The sequence below is a fragment of the Pituophis catenifer genome, unplaced genomic scaffold, assembly GCF_029215685.1.
Source record: "Pituophis catenifer annectens isolate HBS135680 unplaced genomic scaffold, rPitCat1.0.hap2 SCAF_9, whole genome shotgun sequence".
NCBI lineage: Eukaryota > Metazoa > Chordata > Lepidosauria > Squamata > Colubridae > Pituophis > Pituophis catenifer.
Window position 1 is genome coordinate 3,147,669 of NW_027256889.1, and position 22,786 is coordinate 3,170,454.

General features: G+C 40.5%; 1 protein-coding gene across 1 annotated transcript; it reads left to right on the forward strand.

The window, feature by feature from the left end:
- The first annotated feature begins 2,850 nt into the window (after nt 1–2,850).
- On the forward strand, nt 2,851–21,509 carry BICRA (BRD4 interacting chromatin remodeling complex associated protein). The gene is made up of 14 exons (XM_070949383.1): nt 2,851–2,940; nt 3,766–3,808; nt 4,271–4,336; nt 4,875–6,878; nt 7,909–8,229; nt 10,824–11,528; nt 12,738–13,083; nt 13,877–14,004; nt 14,416–14,541; nt 15,568–15,632; nt 16,336–16,484; nt 17,389–17,480; nt 18,627–18,729; nt 20,127–21,509. Exons 1-14 carry the CDS (start codon nt 2,900–2,902, stop codon nt 21,362–21,364), a joined length of 5,427 nt encoding a protein of 1,808 aa, XP_070805484.1. The 5' UTR covers nt 2,851–2,899; the 3' UTR covers nt 21,365–21,509.
- The last annotated feature ends 1,277 nt before the right edge of the window (nt 21,510–22,786 follow it).

A 22,786-nucleotide genomic window follows, 5' to 3' on the forward strand; every position in this document is an offset into this window, starting at 1 on the left:
CCGCTCTGCAAAGGCAAAAACCATCGCGATATGTCACGTGACTTCACATGACGCCATTGAGTTTGACCCCTGTGAACTAGGGTCTTCACACATCTCAAAGTTACTGATGTTGAGAAACGCTGGTCTAGGCTTACTCCTGACTTTTTTGTTCAGTTCTAAGATCAGGAGGGCTGTGCTAAACTCTATAGAGGCATTCTTAGTGGTTGTAAGGTGTAACACAAGTAGAAAAACACTTCTTTTTGTCCTTTAGAATAGGGGTCTCCAACCTTGGCAACTTTAAGCCTGGCGGACTTTAACTCCCAGCTTTGCTGGCTGGGGAATTCTGGGAGTTAAAGTCCGCCAGGCTTAAAGTTGCCAAGGTTGGAGACCCCTGCTTTAGAAGACAATAAACATGTCACATTCTTCACAGCAAAGAAGGTTGTTTTCTGTATCCAGAAGATTTGTGAATTTCAAAGTAAAATGCACTTAAAGTTTGTTTACTAGTACTACATTCACTTGGTTTACTAAGCATACTTTTCCCCATGCTTTTTGATCAACTAATAAAGAAACACAACTTAACAAGTTGTCATTTTTATGGATCTTTGTAAATTTGTCTTTTCAGAAACAATCCCATCCAGGGATGTCAAAGCAGTCTTTTTTTCAGGTAAATACCATTGTTGATAGGAAGTGTGATAGAATATGTTAATCATTCTGATTTTTTTTAGTTAACACTCTAAAATTATGCTGTATAATGGTATCAAAACATTAAGTAGGTTGAAAATTTTAAAAAAATTTAAATGTGCCAAAAAAATTCCAGTCATTTTAGAAGATACACTAGTTCTAGAATTCTACAAGGAATACAACAGTGTACACTAGGCTTTCACAACTTGGAATTGGGAACGGGTAACACTGATAAATCAATCATGAACCCACAAAGTAACACTTGGGGCTCTGATCAGCTGTTTAGCAAGCTGGTAGTGAGGCGTAGAGACTTGGAGAAGCTCAGCAGAGTGTTTTTAAAGTGGCAGCGGCAGCAATGAATGTATTGACTTTTTTAAAAATGCTGGCAGGCCACACATGGCTGTTTGGTGGGACATGTATTGTGCCAGCCTGATTTATATCAAGTAGTAATGAGGATGCTTGTCTTTCAGACAAAACTCAAGTGTCAAGGAGATGTGTTTTCTGTAGTGATAAAGTGGAGGTGTGTGTCAGAAAACTGCACTTGGCATCACTCACTTTGTGGCCTGCAAGTTGAAACATTTCTTCTGTGCATAGTTTTGAATGAAGCCCAACAAGTGCTGCATCACTCATACTAGATGTGTATGCTGTGTGTCTGTTTCTATTCCTTGATTAGAATATTAAACAGGCTCTGCTGGTTAAGATTAATATTGATAGTGTGTGTTTATCTTTGCATTTTGATATGCACTTATGATTGAACGTACTTCTTGAATCCAATTCACATTTTAGTTTTAAAACATGAGTACAGTATATATGCAAGAGGACAATTTGTGCGTTCAAAACTTTGATTACAGGATACTTATACCTAGCAAGTTGTTACACCTTACTAAGTATCCATTTTGTTTCTGCTGTAGAACTCAATATTTCAGAAGCATTGTGAACTTTGTGCAGTTCTTCCTTCTGTATTTATAGAAGATAATTCAATATGTTTAAAACAAGTGTTTTATATATTAATACTTTACTTCTCCAGAATGAGAACTTTCTTTCACAGTTGCCGATTTTTTTCCCTGTTGGAAAAAAAATGGCTTGAATTCAACTGGTATTGTCCAGATACTGTTTTATCCCACCTTTCCCTTTCATGTATTTATATATTTGGTCAACTCAAGGCAACATACCTGTTATGAGACATTTGAGATAGGATGTTAAACAAGTTCTAATGATTGATCTGTTTGATTGCTATCTTTTTTTATTTTGGAATGATTTTTAAATTGAAAATTTGAGTTCTTAATGTGAGCTGCTTTGGATTGAGCATGGGAATAATTTCTTTTATATTGCTTTTGTCTTAAACATTCATAAAACATTACAATATCTTTGCCAAACAAGAAATAAATATAGCCAAAATGTCTTCCTCTAGAAATTTTTGGTAGTAATACTGTACATATAATAAAATATAGTTGGATTATCATCAGAAGAAAAAAATGACACAATTATCATTTATGGATGGATGCATTGCCAGTTCCAAAGACTGATTAGTTGTAGCATATGCATGATTGCAAAATTGGCCAAGTACCACAATTCTCAACAACTGTCATTTTTAATTTGCATAAAAACTGATAGAAGCTATATAAGAAAATAATTTGATGTCCCAAATTCTTTCAGGTTAATAAAAGTATAAATGAAGATGACTTGCCCCAAACCTTGGAACTATCAGAGCTTAAATTGTAGAAATGTATGTAGAAGCTTTTGTGGATAGAAGCTTGCTATAGTATTTTGAACTAGCGTCTTAACACAGTACAGGTAATCCTTGTCTTACGACCACAACTGAGTCCAAAATTTCTGTTACTAAGGGAAATAGTTGTTAAATGAATTTTGCCCCATTTTACGACCTTTCTTGCCATAGTTGTTAAGTGAATCACTGCAGCTGTTAAGTTAATAACACGTTTGTTAAATGAATCCGGCGTCCCCATTGACTTTGCTTGTCAGAAGTTCGCAAAAGGGGATCACATGACCCCAAGTCACTGCAACTGTCATAAATATGACTCAGTGCCCAAGCACCTGAATTTTGATCATGTACCATGGGGATGCTGAAAAAGTCATAAGTGTGAAAAATGGTCATAAGTCATTTTTTCAGTGCCAGTGTAATTTCCTATGGTCACTAAAATAACTGTTGAAAGTCGAGGACTGCCTGTATATGGTATCTTACTGTTTTTGATGTAGACGCCAATATCTCATTTCAGTTGACATGGATGATGAAGATGGACGATGCTTGCTAGATGTAATTTGGTGAGTATTTGCCCTTGGTGTGATTTATACAGCCTTTTCTTTTCCACTCTTGTTGTAGCAAAGCATTTAGTCAGAGATTTCTGTTAATTTTCACAAATATCAACCAAATACTTTTTCATTCATGCTTGATCTATAAACTTGGAATGTCTCCTATGTGTCCACTAGTTGCTTTTCCAAGTGAAATTTGGCTGAATGCCACTTGGCTTTTTCTTAAGCTTTTTGGAGGTGAGAATAGAACCAGAAGCTTTTGAATTGTGTCTATAGTGACAGCTGGATGGAACAGTTGTACAAGAAAATAGTAGACCAGCTTTCCCCAACTTGGTATCCTTTATATATGCCAGAAATGTAGTTCCCAGAATTTCTAACAAGCTGGCTTTGGAATGCTGAGAATTATTCGGATGTACAAACATTGAGGAATGTTGTTTTAGATAACAGTAGGTCAAAGCAGAGTAACTTAGTTGTTATATTTTAGAACAATATTTTATATTATAGACTATTTCATGTAAACAAACATTATTAATGGTTTAAGAATTAAAATCCTAAATAAGTGGAACCAAATGTTTTTGTGGTCCAAACTAATAGAAGAGAAACCAAGCAATCACTCTTAACTTGTAAAAATTGAGATTAATTTTATATATGTGTTTATGTGTGTCCTTTTAGCTTATCCATACATATGTTTTGTTTCTTTCTATATAATATGTATTCTGCCAGAATACCAATAAATCAATGTTGCACACTAATGTAGCTTGTAAGCTATGAAGACAATAGATAAAATTAAATTCTTCTAGTCATCCTTAAACAAATTTATCTCAACTATTTTTCCAGTGATCCTCAGGCCTTGAATGATTTTTTACATGGATCTGAAAAGGTAAGGTTTTATTCTTCATTTTAAATGAAATTAAATGTTTACTTAACAAATACCTCTATGCAATAATTACCCTTGGCTCATTTGCCTTTAAAAAGAAAAGTGATGAAGAAAATTGAGATGGTACCAGTCTTAGAACTAATGATCTGAGCAGACTTTTCTCCAAGTCATTTTCTCCAGAAACTTTGAATGGTGGAAAATAAATGTTATCACAAAATTACTAGGTAGGAGGATAAACTATTTATTTCCTGACTAAAGTGAAGAGGCAGATAATTCCACCTCTTAAGGGAAGTATGTGCCTAGTTTCCGGAAAGAAACCTAGCCACTGACAGGAATTTAAACATTGTCTTATCCAGATAAAGTTATACCGTTTCATCTCTTTTCCATAATACTCCAATTCCTCAAATACCGTCATCTTTGAATTTACATACAATAACAGTATTTTTATTTTTATTTTAATAACAGATTGACAGTGATGATCTCTTGGACAACACGGGAGATGCAGCCAGTGCCTTCTTTGAGGGTGCTGGGGTATGTATTTTTCACCTCATTTTTAAAGCATAAAGCTAACATAGTATGACATGGGAGACGTAGTGTTACCAGATCTTTTGGCATTTTGTTCATTGCCTAAAAGTATATGGGGGTGGAAGTGGATGAGAATTAGAATCATGGCTAAGAATGAGTATTGGGTTTTAACTAAGTTTCCCAGTACTATTCCTCAATTTGAATCGTCTCTTCCACTCAGTTTTTTCCACTTCATTTTTTATCTAGCTTTTCTCCTGTGTGGCTAATAGAACTGGGTTTAGTGAGAGAGGTTTCTCTTATGGTAATTATTGAATAGATGTCGGAAATCTAAACCTAGCTAACATAGATCTAAAGAAAAGTAAACCATTAAATTTTATGCATTAAATAATAGAGAAAGGTCATTAACATGAGGAGGTTATGGAGTAATAGAATTGTTATTTATATACTAAAAACATAAAGCTACAGAACACAAAAAGACCCACAAGTTCTGTTCCATTAATATTTATTTCACTCTCACTGTGCTTTCATTTTCACTTGTCACTAGCTGCATGTGCAAGAAACCTCTGGCAATCATTTGAACGCTGAGCAAAGCCAACCCACAACAAGTGTTGATTTAGACTTCTTGGAAGATGACATTCTGGGCTCGCCTTCAGGAGGTGGAGCCAATCTACAGAATTCAGATCAACCATGTGATATCCTCCAACAGAGTTTGCAGGAGGCAAACATCACCGAGCAGACTCTGGAAGCAGAGGCAGAACTCGATCTGGGTTCTTTTCAGCTCCCTACGCTCCAACCAGTGGTGCACACTGCCTCAGATGGTACCCCGCAAATTTTTTCCGGTGGGGCTGACCTCATTGGACTACAGCAACCTGCTGTCCTAACTCATCAAGCACTGGTGCAGCAGTCCGTCGGGGCTGACGTGGTCAACAAAGCCATCAGCGTGCAGCCTTTTCTTCAACAAGTTGGCTTAGGAAATGTCACCATCCAGCCAATTTCCAACCTTCAAGGGTTGCCCAATGGGAGCCCGAGTGGGGCACTGGGCATTGGGCAGATTCAGGTTGTTGGCCAGCAAGTCATGGCAATTAACCAGCCTGCTCAACAGATCATTGCTAAGCAAGTTCAGCCTTCCCAAGTGGCCACTATGCCCGTAGGAAGTTACATCACTCAGACGGCACCAGAACAACAGCAGGTCACCCTGGCCTCCGCTGGCGTCTCCCCCCAGAATGCCGGTCTTGTGATCCAGAAGAACCTCCCAGCAGTGGCCACTACCACTCTGAACGGAAGCTCGATGTTTGGAAGCGTATCGGCCGCTCAGGGTTCCCAACCGCTCACGGTCACATCAAACTTGAGCAGCCCGCTTGTTCAAGCCCAAAATGTCATCATTCACCGGACACCCACGCCGATTCAACCCAAACCTGCAGGTGTCCTTCAGCAGAAGCTGTACCAGATTACCCCCAAACCCTTCGGCCCCAACAACACCACGCTGACCCTCCAAAATGAGGCTGCTCTCCAGCAACAGAAAGCTCAGCAGAACTTAACTTTCATGGCAGGCAAAGCGGGACAGAATGTGGTGCTTTCTGGCTTCCCACCAGGGCTGCCTGCCAACATGTTCAAGCAGCCACCGCCACAGCAACAAACTCTGAACAAGCCAATGAGTGTCCATCTGCTTAATCAAGGCAGCAGCATTGTTATCCCCGCACAGCATGTCCCCCAGGCTATGCTACAGGGTCAAAATCAGTTCCTCCTCCCAGGCCAGCTCACCGGAACATCGACAGTTCAGATCCCTCAGCAGCTCTCGGCATTACAGGCTAACATGGGTGGTCAGATTCTAACGACCTCACATCCTAGTGGGCAAACTCACATCATCACCAGCCAAGGCCCAGGTGGGCAGCTAATAACAAACCAAGCACTGCCTGCCCAAATTCTCACCAATCAGAACCTGGCAAGCCAGCTCAATTTGGGACAAGTACTCACCTCACAGAATGCCCATGGAACAGCTCACATTCTTTCTGCACCCATTCAGTTGCAACCAGGGCAGGTGGGCCAACCCACTCTCTTCCAGATGCCTGTATCTCTGGCTGGTAGCCTGACAACTCAAAGCCAGCCCACTGCTGCGGCCTCACTGACCGGTGGTGCCATCAATCAGAGCGGTCAGACTGTTATCCAAGGAGTCACTCTGCCTAACCAAGTGGCTATGTTAAATGCTGCGGAGAGCCTCAACCAAACTGTGACCATACAAGCACCCCCTAATGCCACCAGCCAGAGCCCTGGTCTTATTCAGCCACAGTCAGCCTCCAGCACCAACCTGCTACCCAGTGACCAAGCCAATATGCTAACTGTCCAGTCCACCTCTCAGCCCTCTGCTCCTTCTCAGCTTCAGTTGAATGTTCAGCAGCAAACACCACCACCTCAGCAGCAAGCACAAATACCCGTGACTTCCCAGTCCAGCCCTAATTTGGTGGCATCAAGTCCCGAAAAGATTATTTTGGGCCAGACAGCTGCTGGAACTGTAATCTCCCAGGATTCCATGCAGATGTTTCTACAGCAGGTAAGTTAAATAATTCTTGGCACCACAGCTTTTCCTGATGCTTTGGTTAGTCTGTTCTGTCTCTTTTGAAGGGTACGCCAATTTACTAGCACAACATGAGTGGATTAAGAGTCAAGAAAGTTTGTGGCCATGACAACTGAGAGCCTTTGAATTTCTCTACTTTGGAAACTTTCTAGTCTTCAAGATTAGTCTTTGCAGGCCACTTGGTAAAAGTGAAGAACAGTGGGAAGGGAGTGGCCAGTTTTTGTATTAACAAAGTGTAGCAGCTTTTATATTCTATGTTGCTTCTTTTTTTTCCTATTCCCAAATCTTTTATATGCAAACTTCATTTCTTTGACTTTGCCCCAAAGACTCAGCACTTCTTCCTGACAGCTTGTTATTTGTAACCATATCTTCCCCCGCAATTCTTCAGCCTTTTGAGAATCAGGGTAAGGCTGAACAGCTGACGTAATTTAAATCAACAAATATAAATATCTTAATGGTCATATAGACAAAGAATAAGAGTCAACACTGATTCAGTGACACATAATCGATTGAATAATTAGGGGAACAATCAAGTTAGCAGACTGCAGACATGAGGTGAGGATATACCTTCTCTCATAGGTAATACTGATACTTGTTTACCTGGGTCAAATTTCATGAGGCTCTCTACACACAGCAAGTAAGCAGAAAAGGCTGGATGTGTTTGCTTTTCCGATCCCTTTGTGATTAGAAACTACATTCTTTAAAGGGCCAGAGCCTGATTTGAATGTGAATATACTGTAGATTGTGTAGCTTCCATTAATTATGAGTTTTTGTACATTACCAAAGAAATTTTGGTGACAAAATTACGCAGAGCACAGCTTCGGGTGCAACTTTCTACATAAGCTTGATTTTTGTGACCAAGGGGAAAGCAGGGAAGGAGAATAATAATTTGCTAAAGTTTTTCAGTTCAGTAACATTTTTACATGTGAATCTAAACAATAACCAGCATTGCTAAAGGTGGGCAAATAATGTGAAGATGGTCCATGCTAAATCTCTTGGATTACAGAAGGATCAGAGCCAGCAACAGCAGCAGCAGCAGCAGCAGCAATTTTATTCGTCAGCTCTGAAAATGCAGCAGGAGAGCAGTATGAATGACTCTGCCGTACCTCCCCATCTGCCAATGTCTCTGCCCATCTACAGCCTAGCCACCACTGCACTCAGCACCACAAGCAGTGTCCCAGCCTCGGTGATAGTCAGCAGCAGTGTAGGCACAGCCCTGCAGCCGCCTGCCAGCCGAGAACTGAACCAGAGCCACAACCTGCCACCGGTGGATTCCAAAGTACCACAGTTCTCGACTGGCCCTTCCCAGCAGGCACTGGCTTGCCAGGTAGACGTTACCTGTTTGCAGATCCGTAAAGTTGCCCTGCTTTGGCCTGTCCTCCTGCCTTACTTCCTCCTGTCTAACATGTCTGCCCTTCTTAATTTTCCCTTCACCTACTTGCTTTGTCCTGCACATTCTCAGTGCAGCACATAGAGAGAGAGAGAATGAGAAGGAGGGAAATATTAGCATCTCATCTAGGTTTGTATTCTCACACTTCAAAACAAAGGCTTGGGTGTTGGTGGTTACGTGATTTCTTTTATTGCAATAGAAGTCTCCCCCTTGTGGAAATAGTATGAATAATACAAAGGGGGAAATTATCATCAGAACAGTTGCCTTCTGGCTAGCAACCAGGATAAATATTTCTGTTTAAATATAAGATTATCTCCTCCTGTTCAAATTTATAGCACCCATAGCAATAGACGTACAAACAAAAATAAAACAGAAGCATTTTTCCTACATTGAAAATAATTTGACTGAAAATGGTAAATTCTTTCGTACATTATTTCGAAGAACAAAACAAACATTCACTTCTTCCTGCACTTATTTTATTTCCTTGGTGTTGCTGTAGTTCCATGAAGCAAAAATATTTTTAGAGAGTCAGAATAGATAAAACAATATGGAAACAGCCACCGTGTTTGTTTGTCTTGAAATGACTATGCAAAACAGAAGAAAAAAACCAAATTAATTCAATTCTGTTTTTTAAAATTGAAAGAAATTGACACATACCCAGAAATCTGAAGTTTTGAGAGTGTCATTTTGCATTGATCCAGTATGTTGTTGTTTTGTTAGATTGCAATCCTGTACCTGCTTAGTTGAACAGAATTGTTTCTAAGTAGATACGGGCAGGACTGCAGGGCTTCATAACTGTAGATTGCAAATCCTACTAATTTTGAATAATAAAACAAGATCAGATTAAGTTCACAGGAAAGAGTACCACTGCAAAGTTCTTCTGCAAAAGAATAGAAGCTGCAGAATGTCCCAAGATAAAGCTAGCTTCCTCTTTCTTAATAGAAAAACTTCCAGCTGTAAACCTAAGGTGAGCCACATGGGTCTGCCCCAAGTGGTCCCAAAACAGGCAAATATCCCAGTCTCTGACTGGTGGGACCGAGTCTGCTAAACCGTCTTTGCCCTTCCTTGGATCTCTGTGGCCTTCACTGTTTGTCTCTTTCCTTGTTGCTGCTCTTGCTTGCTTCTCTTTTGATTCCAACTAACCCTGGGAATTGGTGGTAGTGGTGCTGCTGCTACTACCGCCTTTTGTTGCTTTTCTCCTGTCTTCCCTGCGTTGCAGCCATGGTACTATTCTCTTTGACTAAAACCTGCATCTCTGTTTGTTTAAAGGTGTGTGATTTGCGAACTTGACTTTTCTTAATATTAGTGTATATAGTAGCCCGCATGTCAAAAGTATTGCAATGTAAAATCCTGTGCCTTCCTAGTATAAAAGGGCGGCATAGCCGATATTCAAAGATAATGATTCGAGACTGCTTCTTGACATGAAAATAGATTATAGAAATGCTACAAAACAAGGTTATAACAATAGGACTTGAAGATATACCGGTAGTCCTCGATTTACACCAGTTCATTTAGTGACCGTTCAAAGTTACAATGGCACCGGAAAAAGTGACACATTGACTGTTTCTCACACTTACAACTGCTGCAGCATCCTCGTGGTCACGTGGTGGAAATTCAGACACTTGGCAACTGACTCATCCTTATGACAGTCACAGTGTCCTGGGATCACATGATCACCTTTTTAGACCTTCATTGTGTTATTAACTTAATAATTGCAGTAATCCACTTAACAACTGTGGCAAGAAAGGTCATAAAACTGTCTCCCTTAGTAACAGAAATTTTGGGCTCAATTGTGGTCCTAAATCGAGGACTATTTGTATCTAATATTTAAGGTTGATTCAATAGCCATCTAGGAAGATTTTGAGGCCAAGACAGGAAAGATGGAAAGGGAAGCAAAGTACTTTGCACAGGGCTACAAAACCTCCTCCGGTATCAAATAGCCAAAAAAAAAAAAAAAAAAAAAACCCCAACCCCAGCTTCTTCATACAGTAATTTGCTGATATGGAGACCCAATAATATAGTTCGGCAGCTCTGTTGCAATCTGCCTCTATGTAACATTTTGGACTTAAATTTCTGCTTGAACTCTGTACGGAGACAAAGGCAGAGGCTTTTTAAAGAGTTTTAACTTGCTTTCCTTCCAAGACCAGGTAACTTTAATTTTATTTCAATATTGATTTATTTTCATCACCATAATCTTAAAAGGCACATCTTTAAAACAAGATATAGAAAGAAAATTTGCTGGCGTTGAAAGTATTCTTCATGAATGTTTCATATTCTACCCTTGAAATCTTCCTTTCATGGCACAGGATCTCTTCCAGAATAAACTGGGAATGAAATAAGAGAGGGAGAAAAACTGCTTCTTTTTTAATAAAAAGTTTGCTAAAGTCTTTTTTTTTCATAAGTTGACAACTGTGAGCTTGGGATTTGCAAAATGTTGGCGGCTCCTATTGCATTCTGGTACTCAGCCACTTCAGAGTGCTGTATCTCGACCCATTTACCTCTATTTCTTCCTTTTTCTTCCTCTCTTTCAGTTGCCTTCAGGGCAGCAGAAACTTCCTGGAGCCTCTCCATCCCACTCACTACCTCATCCTTCAATGGGGGAAAACCCCCAGCTCCAGCCCACGCACCTTTCCCAGATCCAATCTCCACACCAGTCCCGTCCTCCGTCCCAGCCTCAGCCCCTTTCCCGGCCACCTTCCCGGCCTCACTCAAGACCCCCTTCCCAGCCCCAGACTTTATCCAGGCCGCCTTCTGAACCCCTGTCGCGGTCTTGCACCCCTCAAACTCAGATGCAGAATTTATACGTGATCCAGAATCAGATTGCTTCCTCTCCTCATGGTTCCAACCAGCATCCCCTACGACCTCCCTCGCAGCCTCAGGTTTCACCGTTTCAAGCCCCACAAGCCCAGCCAGAGGGACAGCCTCAGCTAGCAACCCCTCCACATCTGTCATTACAGGTTCAGCTTGCTCCTCAACTCCAGCCCCAGTCTGAGGCTCAGGCACGGTTGCAGCCCCAGATCCAGGCCTCTTCTGAAGTGCAGCATACTCATTCCCCCCATTTCCAGTTACAGTTCCCTGCCCAAGGCCCTATTAAACCGCCCACCCCAACCCAGACCCATCACCTGACATCCGAACAACAGAGGAGCTTTCAGATGGTGTCAAATCAGTTCCAGGCTCTCTCCACAATTCCAGTTCCTGTTCCTCAGCAGAAACAGTTAATGGATCGGTTTCAGCAGGTATGGTAATAATGTTGAATAAAAAAATTAATCTGAAAAAAACTTGTGTGCAATGGGTCCCTCATTATTGCAATTATATTTTCACATATAAAATAGCTTCCAGGTGCTACTTAGTCATTTATGGCGTTTATGAAACCACCAAGTGGTACAATACAAGAAAAATTCCATCCAGCTAGAAATCTTGTTTCTTTTTCTTTTCTTTTCTTTTTTTTTATCTTTACCATATTCCAAAAATTTCCAGTTCTCCCTAGGGAAGATTGGATAGTCCTACAGCTTTTTTTTTTCTTCCTGAATTCTTACATAAGGTTAATATTTTACCTTTTTTTTCCCATTGCCTTTCATTGAAACTAAAGAGAAACTTAACCTGAAACTTTATTTCAAGCATGTTGGATTTTAAAATTGTGTTAATATGGCAGAATTTGCGGAATCTAAATAGTCAGTGTTGTTGCTGCTTGTGTGTGCTGACTCTCGCCACCAAAAGGACTTAATTTTAAACAAAATCCAAAGTCAGTTCTCATCTTGGATGCCTCCACCAGTTAAACAGAAGAAAGTAAAACTCCTGCTTGAGGAAGACTTGTGTCAAGCATCGTAAATGATGCGAGACAAAGGTGGCTTTTCTATTTTTTGTATTTGGTGTCTGTATTTTATGCCTTCGAATCAACATTGATTTCTGGAGACTGCCTGGACTAGTCCCTGCGGTTTTCTTGGCAATATTTTCAGGAACAGTTTGCCATTACCTTCTTCCTAGAGTTGAGAGAGAGAGTGACTGGCCCAAGATCAACTGGCTGGCTCTGCTTAAGGCGGGACTAGAACCCATGGTCTCCTGCTATCTAGCCCAAGGCCTTAAGCACTATACCAAACTGGCTTTCCTGTATATGATACAGGTTATCCTTTATAACCACAAAATCTTTATCCTCTTTATAACCACCGAACTGATCTTTGAGTTACTGTCTAGAATAATATCTATTTCCTGGGATTTAACTGATCTAGAAACTTTAACCCATTTTCTCATTAGTGTTGGTATTGTAATTCTCAAGTGATCAATAAAAATCTACATGCTGAAAAAACATTACTTTCCACATTCCCAGGTGCTTAGGGTTTGTTCTGATAAACTCAGTGCTATATCCAAAAGGAACGTGAGTTTTCCAATCCTTTGGGATACAATTTTTGGATTTGACTTTTCCTACTCTACCTTCATATCTCTCACAGGTACCCCAGGGAATTATCCTGCAAACAAAACAGTCAACGTCCACTAGCCAGGCACCACCCGCCCTGAGCCAATTTAGCAACCAGTCCTCTTCAGTGTTGGTTAGCAGCCAAGGACAGCAGCTCACAATGACAACAATTCCAGCTCAGGCACCAGCAGTCCATGGCCATACGCCTGTTCCCACAACCATTCAGTCTTCCAGTACAGGTTCCGGCAAAGCAGCTCCTGTACTTGAAAAGGGGCAAGTACCGAGAGGAACAACAAGCGGAGGAGGAGGACAACAACCTGCACAGTGTACAGCGGTTCTTCAGCAGCAAACTCCCGTGTTGGTCAAATCAGCATCAGTATGTAAGTTGATAAAGAGCAGTATAGGTCTTGGTGTCCTTTAATTTTGGAAAGGGAATAATTTCCCTTGACAATTGCTTTTTAGCTTTTGACTTGTCAATTCATAGTTATCCGCTTGTTATGAGAACTGAAGGAGATTCCTTCTTATCTGCAGCTGCTAATAGTTGTATCCCCATGTATCTTTTAAAAGAAATGGGGTGAGGGGTGAAAAGATTCCTTTTTCTGCCCTGTCCTTTTCAATAACAGTAGACCTTCGACTTACAATCACAATCTAGCCCAAAATTTATGTTACAAAGCAACAGAGTTGTCGAGTGAGTTTTGCCCCATTTTACGATTTTTCTTGCCAGATCACTGCAGTTGTTAAGTTAGTCAGATGGTTGTTAAATGAATGTGATTTCCCCCTTGGCTTTGCTCATCAGAAAGTCTCAAAAGGGTATCACATGATCTTGGCCTAAGATTCATGTAATTCTCAAGTCTTGCATCTTGAAATCTTAAATGCTAGCTGAATCTTGTGATGAAGATTGGCTGAAAAGTGAATTTTACGTAGTTTTCCTGCTCATATAATTTAAATCTCCCAAGTATATGGAGGGAAGCAGGCCCCATACATTTTATCATGAGCAGAGGTACATAAATCTGTTTTTGGTCCCGTATAAATTATCTTGTTTCCAGAATTATGTAAGATCTAGGATATTGGCCCTTAAAAAAAACCCCATAGGGACAGTGTTGGGAATTTGTTCCTATACCTCATTCTAAAATCTTGTCTATGTGTGTCTCTTCCTCTACCGTATTTCTCCAGCAATTGCTGCTACGGTTCCTACCGAGAATAAAACATTTTCCAGCAGCTCCACCATTATTTCTGGAGGGAAAGCAACTTCGGGGCAAGGAAAAGCCACAATTCCTCATGCTGTACAACAGTCAGTTCAGGTGGGTTTGTTATAACTGGCAAGCCATTTTTGCAAAAATATTCATCTTCGCTATTATTGTTGAACGTTCATTTTTAGCACTAGACAATGCTAGGAACTACTGACTTTAAGATAGTAGTGAATACTGTCAACGACTACAGTTATTTAAACATTAAAGCTAAGTATATATTTAGGCTCTGAAGGATTTAAATATTTTTAAAGTGCCAGAATGTTGATCATGTGACTACAGGGATACTGAGACAGTCATAACTGCAAGGACCAGTCATAAAATTATTTTGTCAACACCTTTGTAGAACACTCTCTAAACAAGGCAGCCTTTAAGTGAGGTCTACCTGTGTTTGTTTTTAATTCCTTCCTTCTAATCCATTTGATATAAAGCTGCCTTGGGTTTTGTTTTGTTTTGTTTTGTCAGGCCAAGCCTGGAGTCATTAGCTCCGCATCAGGCCTGAATCTTGGGAAAGGGCAGCTGCCACTCCAGGTAGTTGGAAAAGGCTTGTCACAAGTCATGTCTTCAGCACCAGCTCAAATCCAGCAGCAGGTGAGAATCTATGTTGTTTATTGTAAAATTACTTGATAAAGGGTTTGTTTCACAAATGAAAACAAATATACGGGTCCAGGATAATGTTGCAGGATCCAATCTGGGTCAGTCACCGGGACCAGAGGTTTAGTCTTCCAAGCTTTTGAACTCATGCTGGAGCCCATCCTCAGGGAACTTCTCTCTACCAGAATCTATACACATTCCGGTAGACCCAGATTGGATCCTACAAAGAGGTGTGTGTGTGTGTGTGTGTGTGTGGATTTGGTACAGTGTCTGAAAACAGCACTATGTTCATATATTGAATTAAGAGGTACAGTGTACACAGCACATAAATGTTTCATATGTATTCTTTAATCCCCACGTTCCCCAGAAAGCCTTCAAAATGGAAACCAATCACTTAAAGCAATAAAAAAATACAGAAAGCAGATGTTAAATTTAATTTAGAAAAGAGCTATGTTAGTCCATTGTGACAAACTTAAAAAGAATAATGGCATCTTAAACTAGCAAATTTAATATGACATAAATTTTCATAGGATATACAAACCATTTTTATTAAAAGAGAATTAAAAGCATTGAGTAAAGCAAAACAATTTCTAACAGTTTTTAAAAGTCTCATATTCTGGGAAATCTTTATTAGTTTAAGCTCTAAATCAAGCACGTTATAAGTAGTCCTCTCTTACCGACCACTCGTTCAGCGCCCAAAATTATGACAGCACTGAATGAGGGGGACTTACTGTCCTCAATGTTGTGGCCATCACAGTGTCCGCATGGTCACGTGATTGTGATTTGGGCCGTTGGTAACCAGCTTGCCCTTGTGACTGTTGGCAATGGCCTGCAGTCATGTGATCACAATTTGCGATCTCCGCTGCCATTATCCATCATTAAAGTCATTGGGGAATATATTTATATTTGTCTTTTTACTAACCAGAATTCATCTTGAACCACTTCCATAGATATGCTGGATTGTGCTTTATTTGCAACTCCACCTAACTGCCTCTTTGTTCTTACATTTTCTTTCTTTGCCAGTATGACAACAAGCTGGGAAGCCTGAAGAAAGCGCCCCCAATGCTACAACCGAGCAAGGAAGCTTGGTAAGTCGAAACTGGAGCAATCCAACAAACAGGTAGCATAGAAACAGAAACACAACAGTAAAAAAGATACTGTATTAATGTCAAAATAGAATAATTTAACCAAGCTCTGGGGATTTCCTACAAATAAAGCATGCCAATTTTGTATGAAAAATGAAATTATTTAATTATTATAATATCGTGGATCAGATGTCAGCGATATCTCAGTAGTACATCATTTAAATTGTCATCCAAGGCTTTCTGAATGATGATCTCTTGCTCTAACCTAATTCATTTTTTTCTAAGAAATATATAGATATGTAAAGTAAAGCTGCTTGCACAAACAGCAGACTGCAGATCGTTTTCTCACTCACATATGTCTTTAACTTAGGTTCATCCTAGAAACAGCTTGTGGCACCAGGAACCAGATATAGGAGATAGCAAAAATGAATTGGCAAACAGTAGTATAAAGTGTTTTTTCTCAAACTCCATGTTTGTATCAGGATATATTACATAGAAAGTAGAATAATTTCTTATCTCTTGTAGATTAGCAAAGGAATCCAGGATACTGCAATGTCCCAAAAAAAAATGAAACTTGTTTTTTGTTTTGCAGCCAGTTTATTATAGTTTACTACAGATTTCAGCAGGATGAAACAATTGTTGCCTATCTTTGTTATGATGCAGGGATTGGCTCTCTGTGTTCATTGTTTTCTTTTGTTCCCTTTAGCTTCTTGGAACAGCTACATAAACACCAAGGAGCAGTTTTGCATCCTGATTACAAAACTTCATTTCGGTCATTTGAAGATGCTTTTCAGAGGCTCCTACCTTACCACGTCTATCAGGGAACACTGCCTTCTCCCCATGATTATCGGAAAGGTGAATTCATTGGGACTTTTCCACATTAAATGCCGATATATCAGGATCAAGTTGTCTGTTACATTTTTTAGCCTTAGTTGCCCAATCTTTTGCTGAGTCTAATGGCACTTTTTTTCCTAACTGTCCAAAGTGTTTCAATATGTTATTTTCTTTCTGGTATGCTTTCCTCACTTCAGAAGGTAATTAACATGTACATTATAATACAGTCATTTAGCCAGTGATGACAATGATAGGATTGCTTTCCGCATCCAGTGACTGAAGGGAATAAAGAAGGAACCTTCCTTCTGTTCGGTCCATTGAGGTTTTCTCCTTGTTGATCTCTTGAATGTTGCAAATGTTGCTATACTGTACGTAGATATTATGTTATTTTTTGCCTGATGGGAGGGAGGTTATAAAGGGCTCCATTTGCTATACAGGTAGTTCTCAAGTTGCAGCCACACTTGGGATCCGAATTTCCATTGCTAAGTAAGGTGGTTATGCTTGATTTTACAATCTTTTTTTTTGCCATGGTGGTTAATTGAATCATTGCAGTTGTTTGGTAAATCTACTTCTCTTGTTGACTTTGCTTGTTGGCCGGGAAAGTCACATAACCCTGGACTGCTGCACCTATCATAAATACATGCCGATTGCTAAACACCCAAATTTTGATCATGTGACCATGGAAATGCTGCAATGGTCATAAATGCGAGGACCAGCTGCTTTGTCAGTGCTATTGTAACTCCAAGCATCACTAAATGAATAATTGTAAATGGAGGAGTACCTGTATGGAATTGTTGGCTTTTTCGACATGCTTAGGGAACATCTTCCAAATAATTCAAAGAGCTTTCTTTATGGCACTTCCCATTCAAGAAGACGAGTTTCCCTCCTTTGTTTTCCTTTCTCATTGTGTGTTTTTCTCTAATAGATGAAGAATTTGAAATGGTGTCCACGCAGCTGTTGAAACGTACACAAGCCATGCTGAACAAATATCGGTTACTCCTCTTGGAAGAGTCCCGGGTAAGTTTTTTTTCCTCGTTGAACAGGTATAACATCAGCAAGCACCTCATCCCTCTCCTTGGCCTTTGGTTGACTGACTGAGTTGTCATGGAACAGGCCAAAAATTGATAACATTTTTATCATAATGGGGAGAATCTGTCACGGTAATATGGAATACTCCATATTAGAGTTGTGTTTTTCATTTATTAGAACTTAACAAACAGTAGTTGACGTTTTTATAAAAAGAGATGAATGGACAGCAGGGCTTAAGCAGTAGCTGGTTCTAAAATATTTTATCATGTTAGCACTTTCAAATTAAAAATAGCGAAGGTATTAATAATCAAGACGTATCAGGGTCAATGTAACTTTTTAAAAGCTGTAATATTTCAACAAAGATAAGAGTCTGTGTGAGTCTTATCATCGGATATACCAATCCAGGAATCTGTTCCAAATACTGTAATACAGAGTTTCCAGAATGCAGTGAAGTTAAATAAAAACCCCGAAATTATTAATTAAGGTAGAACTTGATTTTTTAAAATGCTTTTTTATAAATTTATTTATTGCATTTAAAATAATGACAGAAAAAGAGGGGGGGGGGAGAAACCAGACATGAAAATGCATAATAAAAAATACATATCAAGTGCTTTAAAAAGCTGAAAAATACAACAACAAAAAACAAAATATAAGGTACAATATGTTGTTATAATAAACAGTTACAATAAACATTGCACACATATATACACACATATTCATTTCTAATACCTTTATATAACTATCAAGTTTTTAACCTATTGTATTCTGAGTCCCGTATTTCATTATATTTATCCATACAATGTTTACGACAATATGCAGTTCACTCATAAATGACAAGTGTTATCATATTTTCAATCCATTCAGTAAACCGGGCCACTTCACAGGGTTAGAACTTGGTATTATTGATCTATGAATTAAAAATCATTTCATTAATTGTTACCCTTCTCAATTTATGACTTTGAAGTGTAGTTAATAAAAGTTGGGTCTCGTATTGAGCATCATGTAGTTTTTCAGCAATAAGAGATGGCAGAAGGAAAGAAATGACCAGGGATGTACAAATTTGGGGGCATGGGTTATTAAGAAGCTCAGATTGGTGATTCTGATAGCATTTGCCAATATTGCTTTCTATTGCAGAGAGTCAGTCCTTCGGCAGAGATGGTGATGATTGACAGGATGTTCATACAGGAAGAAAAAACTACCTTAGCTCTTGATAAACAGCTAGCAAAGGAGAAGCCAGGTAAGGGAGCATTTGTTTCAGCATTTTGGATATCTTACTTTTTTGAAAGTATCTACTGCCTTCCATCATTCTCTTTTTCAAAAATGTTATTTGTCCAATAAAACACGAAGGACTTCCTAGTCCAAGTGTTCACTTTTAAGCCACTACATTTCCAGTGGCTCTCATACAGGGGTGAAATTCAGCAGGTTCTGACAGGTTCTGGAGAACTGGTAGCGGAGATTTTGAGTAGTTCGGAGAACCGGCAAATACCACCTCTGGCTGGCCCCAGAGTGCGGTGGGAATGGAGATTTTGCAGTATCCTTCCCCTACCACGTCCACCAAGCCACGCCCACAGAGCCGGTAGAGAAAAATTTTTGAATTTCACCCCAGCTCTCATAGCACAATAGTAACACTTCTGCGCAGAGCATCAAAATACAGATAATTTGAAGGAATCAGGTGGGGAAGAAATTAACAGGTTCTTATCTTATGAAGATTTGATTTTACACTTTCAGTGCTGATTAAAACACATGTTCAATTAAGGAATGGAGACTACAGTGAGATGTAGACTTAATCAGCTAAAATATAAAGGAATATTATGTTTGTGCATGCAATTTTTTATTCTTCCCTTCACAGTACAACTCAGTGGGATGTGGAAGTTGCCACTTGACCAGGCTTTCCTGTTTTGTCCAAGTCAGAAGTTATGGTTACTTATTTTAGAACAGAATACACATCCTAATACACAGCTTGAAATTAATTTAAGTTCCTAGTTAATTGTGAAGATAATAACCTTAAGAAGATTTATGGTTATCTGGAAGTGGCCATGCTCCGTAGTATGCCATAAAGGGCAGAGGTAATCCTCAAAAGACATTTTTATATTCTGGTTTAGTAATGATTAGTAATAACCATTTAATATTTGGTCATCCACAACTTTAAAAAGAAAGCAACCCAGAACCCAGAGTAGATCACAGACCAATTTTATCTTATGTCCTTTTATTTATCCAAATTTAAATTATTTTGTGATATTTTATAATGTTCCACTTATAAGGAAAAGAAGCAATTGAGCTCCTTCCGTATTTTTTTTTTTTATCAGTATCTGTAGACAAGATGGCAGAACTATTTCTAGAGAGCCAAAAGCTCTGGTCAGATACTCCCCTCCTAAGAGCATCCTACGTTTCTTTTCTCATTGAGGGAACTGCTATGGCGCAGTGGTAGCAGTGTTATATAATTGTCTACTTATGAAAGGGGCTGGATTGATTTACTTGGTCAGTTCCAGTGCCTGAGAAAGAGAAATTGGCCATCCCTAGACTGAAGTTTAATTATTGGTCATTTTGGCAGGTTACCCGAACCAAAAATGTCACGAAAAGTACCTTCTCAACCTGCTTTTGACTAAACGAGCCATGTACGTTCTTCTCTTGCAGACGAGTACGTCTCCTCATCTTCCCGCTCACAGAGCTTTGCTTCTTCTTCTTCGGCTCAAGGGTCTTTGCCCAGCCACGTTCCTTTGACCTCCGAGAATTTGAAATCGCCTCCGGTACAGATGCCAACTCATATCAACCCTACCAAATTGGTCATCAAGCACAGCGGAGGGTCTCCATCTGTAACGTGGGCCAAAGCATCTCCCTCATTGGATGGCGACGACGATGCCCTGCCCTCCAGGAGCAGGCCGCCCATTAAAACCTACGAAGCCCGGAGCCGGATTGGGCTGAAGCTAAAGATCAAACAAGAAGCCGGACTTAGCAAAGTGGTCCACAACACTGCACTGGATCCCGTTCACCAGACACCGCCCCCCGTGTGCACGGTGATCAAAACGGCTGACCAGCACTCGTCCACGTCATCCGTTAGCACCACTACAGCTACGACGGCGACCGCCACGGCCTCAATGGCGGGACAAATGAACGGGACCATTGACCATATCGGTGCAGCTCCAATGGAGAAAAAACCCATGGTGACCTACTGCAGGCTTCCTCTGCGTAAAACGTACCGGGAGAACGTGGATGCTTTTGTCGCCGAGAAAGCTCCCGACGCCTCTCTCAAAGGAAGCGTTTCAAAATCCGATACGGTGCCAAGTACTCTTATCATCAAGCAGGATGGGGGGTCCCGAAGTGTTATCACATCCCACAAATCTCAGGAGAGTCCTTCCGGTGCGGTGGCTGAGAAGAGCAGGTCGGAGGAAAACACCAAACATACTTTTTTCAACCGGAGCGATGCCCGTTCTTTGGTGATGCAAGGAAGCCCTGCCCCTCCTAAGACCGACGATTCGACCAGTGGCCTTATGAAGGAACTAGCAGAGGTGGAAGATGAGTTTTACCAACGCATGATAAAGACTGAGCCACTCGACCACGGGTCGGCCTCCAAACTCGCGTGGGAGGTGCCTTTGCCCCCAGCCAAACGAAGAAAGTCTGAATCTTTTGATGTGGACAATGCCAGCTTCTCCAGCGACAGCCCCCCCGATGACTCGCTAAACGAGCATCTACAGAGCGCCATTGACAGCATCCTGAATTTGCAGCAACCTCAGGCCGGGAGCCAGAATACTCGAACGCCCTCCTCCTCCTACAATTCGTCCTCTTCCCCTTTCTCCTCACCCGTCCACCGCACGGACACGTACCTTGCCCCCAATCACAACGGTGGCCTTGGAACCAGGACGTTAAACAGATAACAGAAACTGAAAAGCGAGTCAAGACTGTAGAAAAAGGAGAGCCAAGGACTGAAGCTGCAGCAGCTTCTGCTGGCTGGGAACGGTTGGAAGCCAAGGTGCCACTTCCCAGAGACCTGCTAGAATAGGGCTGATACCAGAAGGGAAGAGTGGGGGTCCTGGGGTGGGGAGGGCAACAAGAATGTCCTATAGAGGCTTCATCCATCCAAGTGTTGATTTGATGGGTTTCGGTTGTTGTAAAGTACGAGCTTCGGCTGGATTTACAATATACTCACCTCATCACACGCACCATGAAAAACAAAGAAAAAGAAAAGGTTCAGCAAATGCCAAGCAGGCAGGTGGGAGGGGGTTGGATCGGGGCCCATAGGTAGTGTTGGCTGTGTAATATTTAGATTCTGTAACAAATTGCTAATTTGAATCTCTGATGATAATTGGGTTTGTTTTTCCTCCTCTCCCCAAACTCCACTACTATATTTAGGACATGTTAACAAATCTTAAATCAGAAGCCAGCAGGGAGGCCAAAGGAACGGGGCAGGGGGTAAAGTGACAATTTCCAGAAGGAGTTGGCACATGGGGCAATTATGTAATTGATTTTGTCAGGTTTCTTAAGTTATTTTAAGTATAAACTGTCTGCTTTTTTTTTTATATATATATATAAAATAGATTCTGAACAAGATGCAAAAAAATATATATATAAACACTAATGCTTACAAACCAATAAGCATGGATGAATTTACAAATAAATCACTTTGAAAGAGGAAACCAGTCCAATTCTGGACAGGGATGATGGGTGTCGTTACCATAACCGTGGTGGGTGGAAGAAGGAAGGGTCCCGTCAAGAGGATGTGTATTTCTCTCTCCTCTTTTCCCCTCCCATCCTGAAAGAAAGAAAAATCAAGTTGGGATTTTGATCACATGGTGGTCCAAGCTAATCATTTGCATGCGGGGCTCAGGTAAATGTTTGCTTGGAAACTGGACAGTTGCAGAAAGACAAGCTGGCTCCCTTTTCTATATACTGATGATATTTTGCTCTGTGCCACAGTTGCCTGCGTTTGCCTATATTTGCCTCATGGTTCAGTCCTCCGTGTGGTTGTTTCTATTTTGAAAACATGATTTGGCCATGCCTTGGTTGGAAGGTCTCAGCAGCCCCCAGTAGTCATGTAGAGCAGGGGTCTCCAACCTTGGCAACTTTAAGACTTGTGGATTTCAACTTCCAGAATTCCTCAGCCAGCAAAGCTGGCTGAGGAATTCTGGAAGTTGAAATCCACAAGTCTTAAAGTTGCCAAGGTTGGAGACCCCTGACGTAGAGAAGAAAACAGTGATATTATTTTAGTACTCCTTTCCAAACTAAGTAAATTTTAGTTCCCCTTAATTTCGGTTGATCTTATCTCAAGTTTTCCCACGGAGTCCATGTTACTCCGGGTC

Coding starts and splice junctions, on each gene's coding strand:
- BICRA (XM_070949383.1), top strand. CDS start 2,900: ATGGATGATGAAGATGGACGATGCTTGCTAGATGTAATTTG. Junction 14,542..15,567: donor CAGCTCAAATCCAGCAGCAG/GTGAGAATCTAT, acceptor TTTCTTTGCCAG/TATGACAACAAGCTGGGAAG. Junction 15,633..16,335: donor CAACCGAGCAAGGAAGCTTG/GTAAGTCGAAAC, acceptor TGTTCCCTTTAG/CTTCTTGGAACAGCTACATA.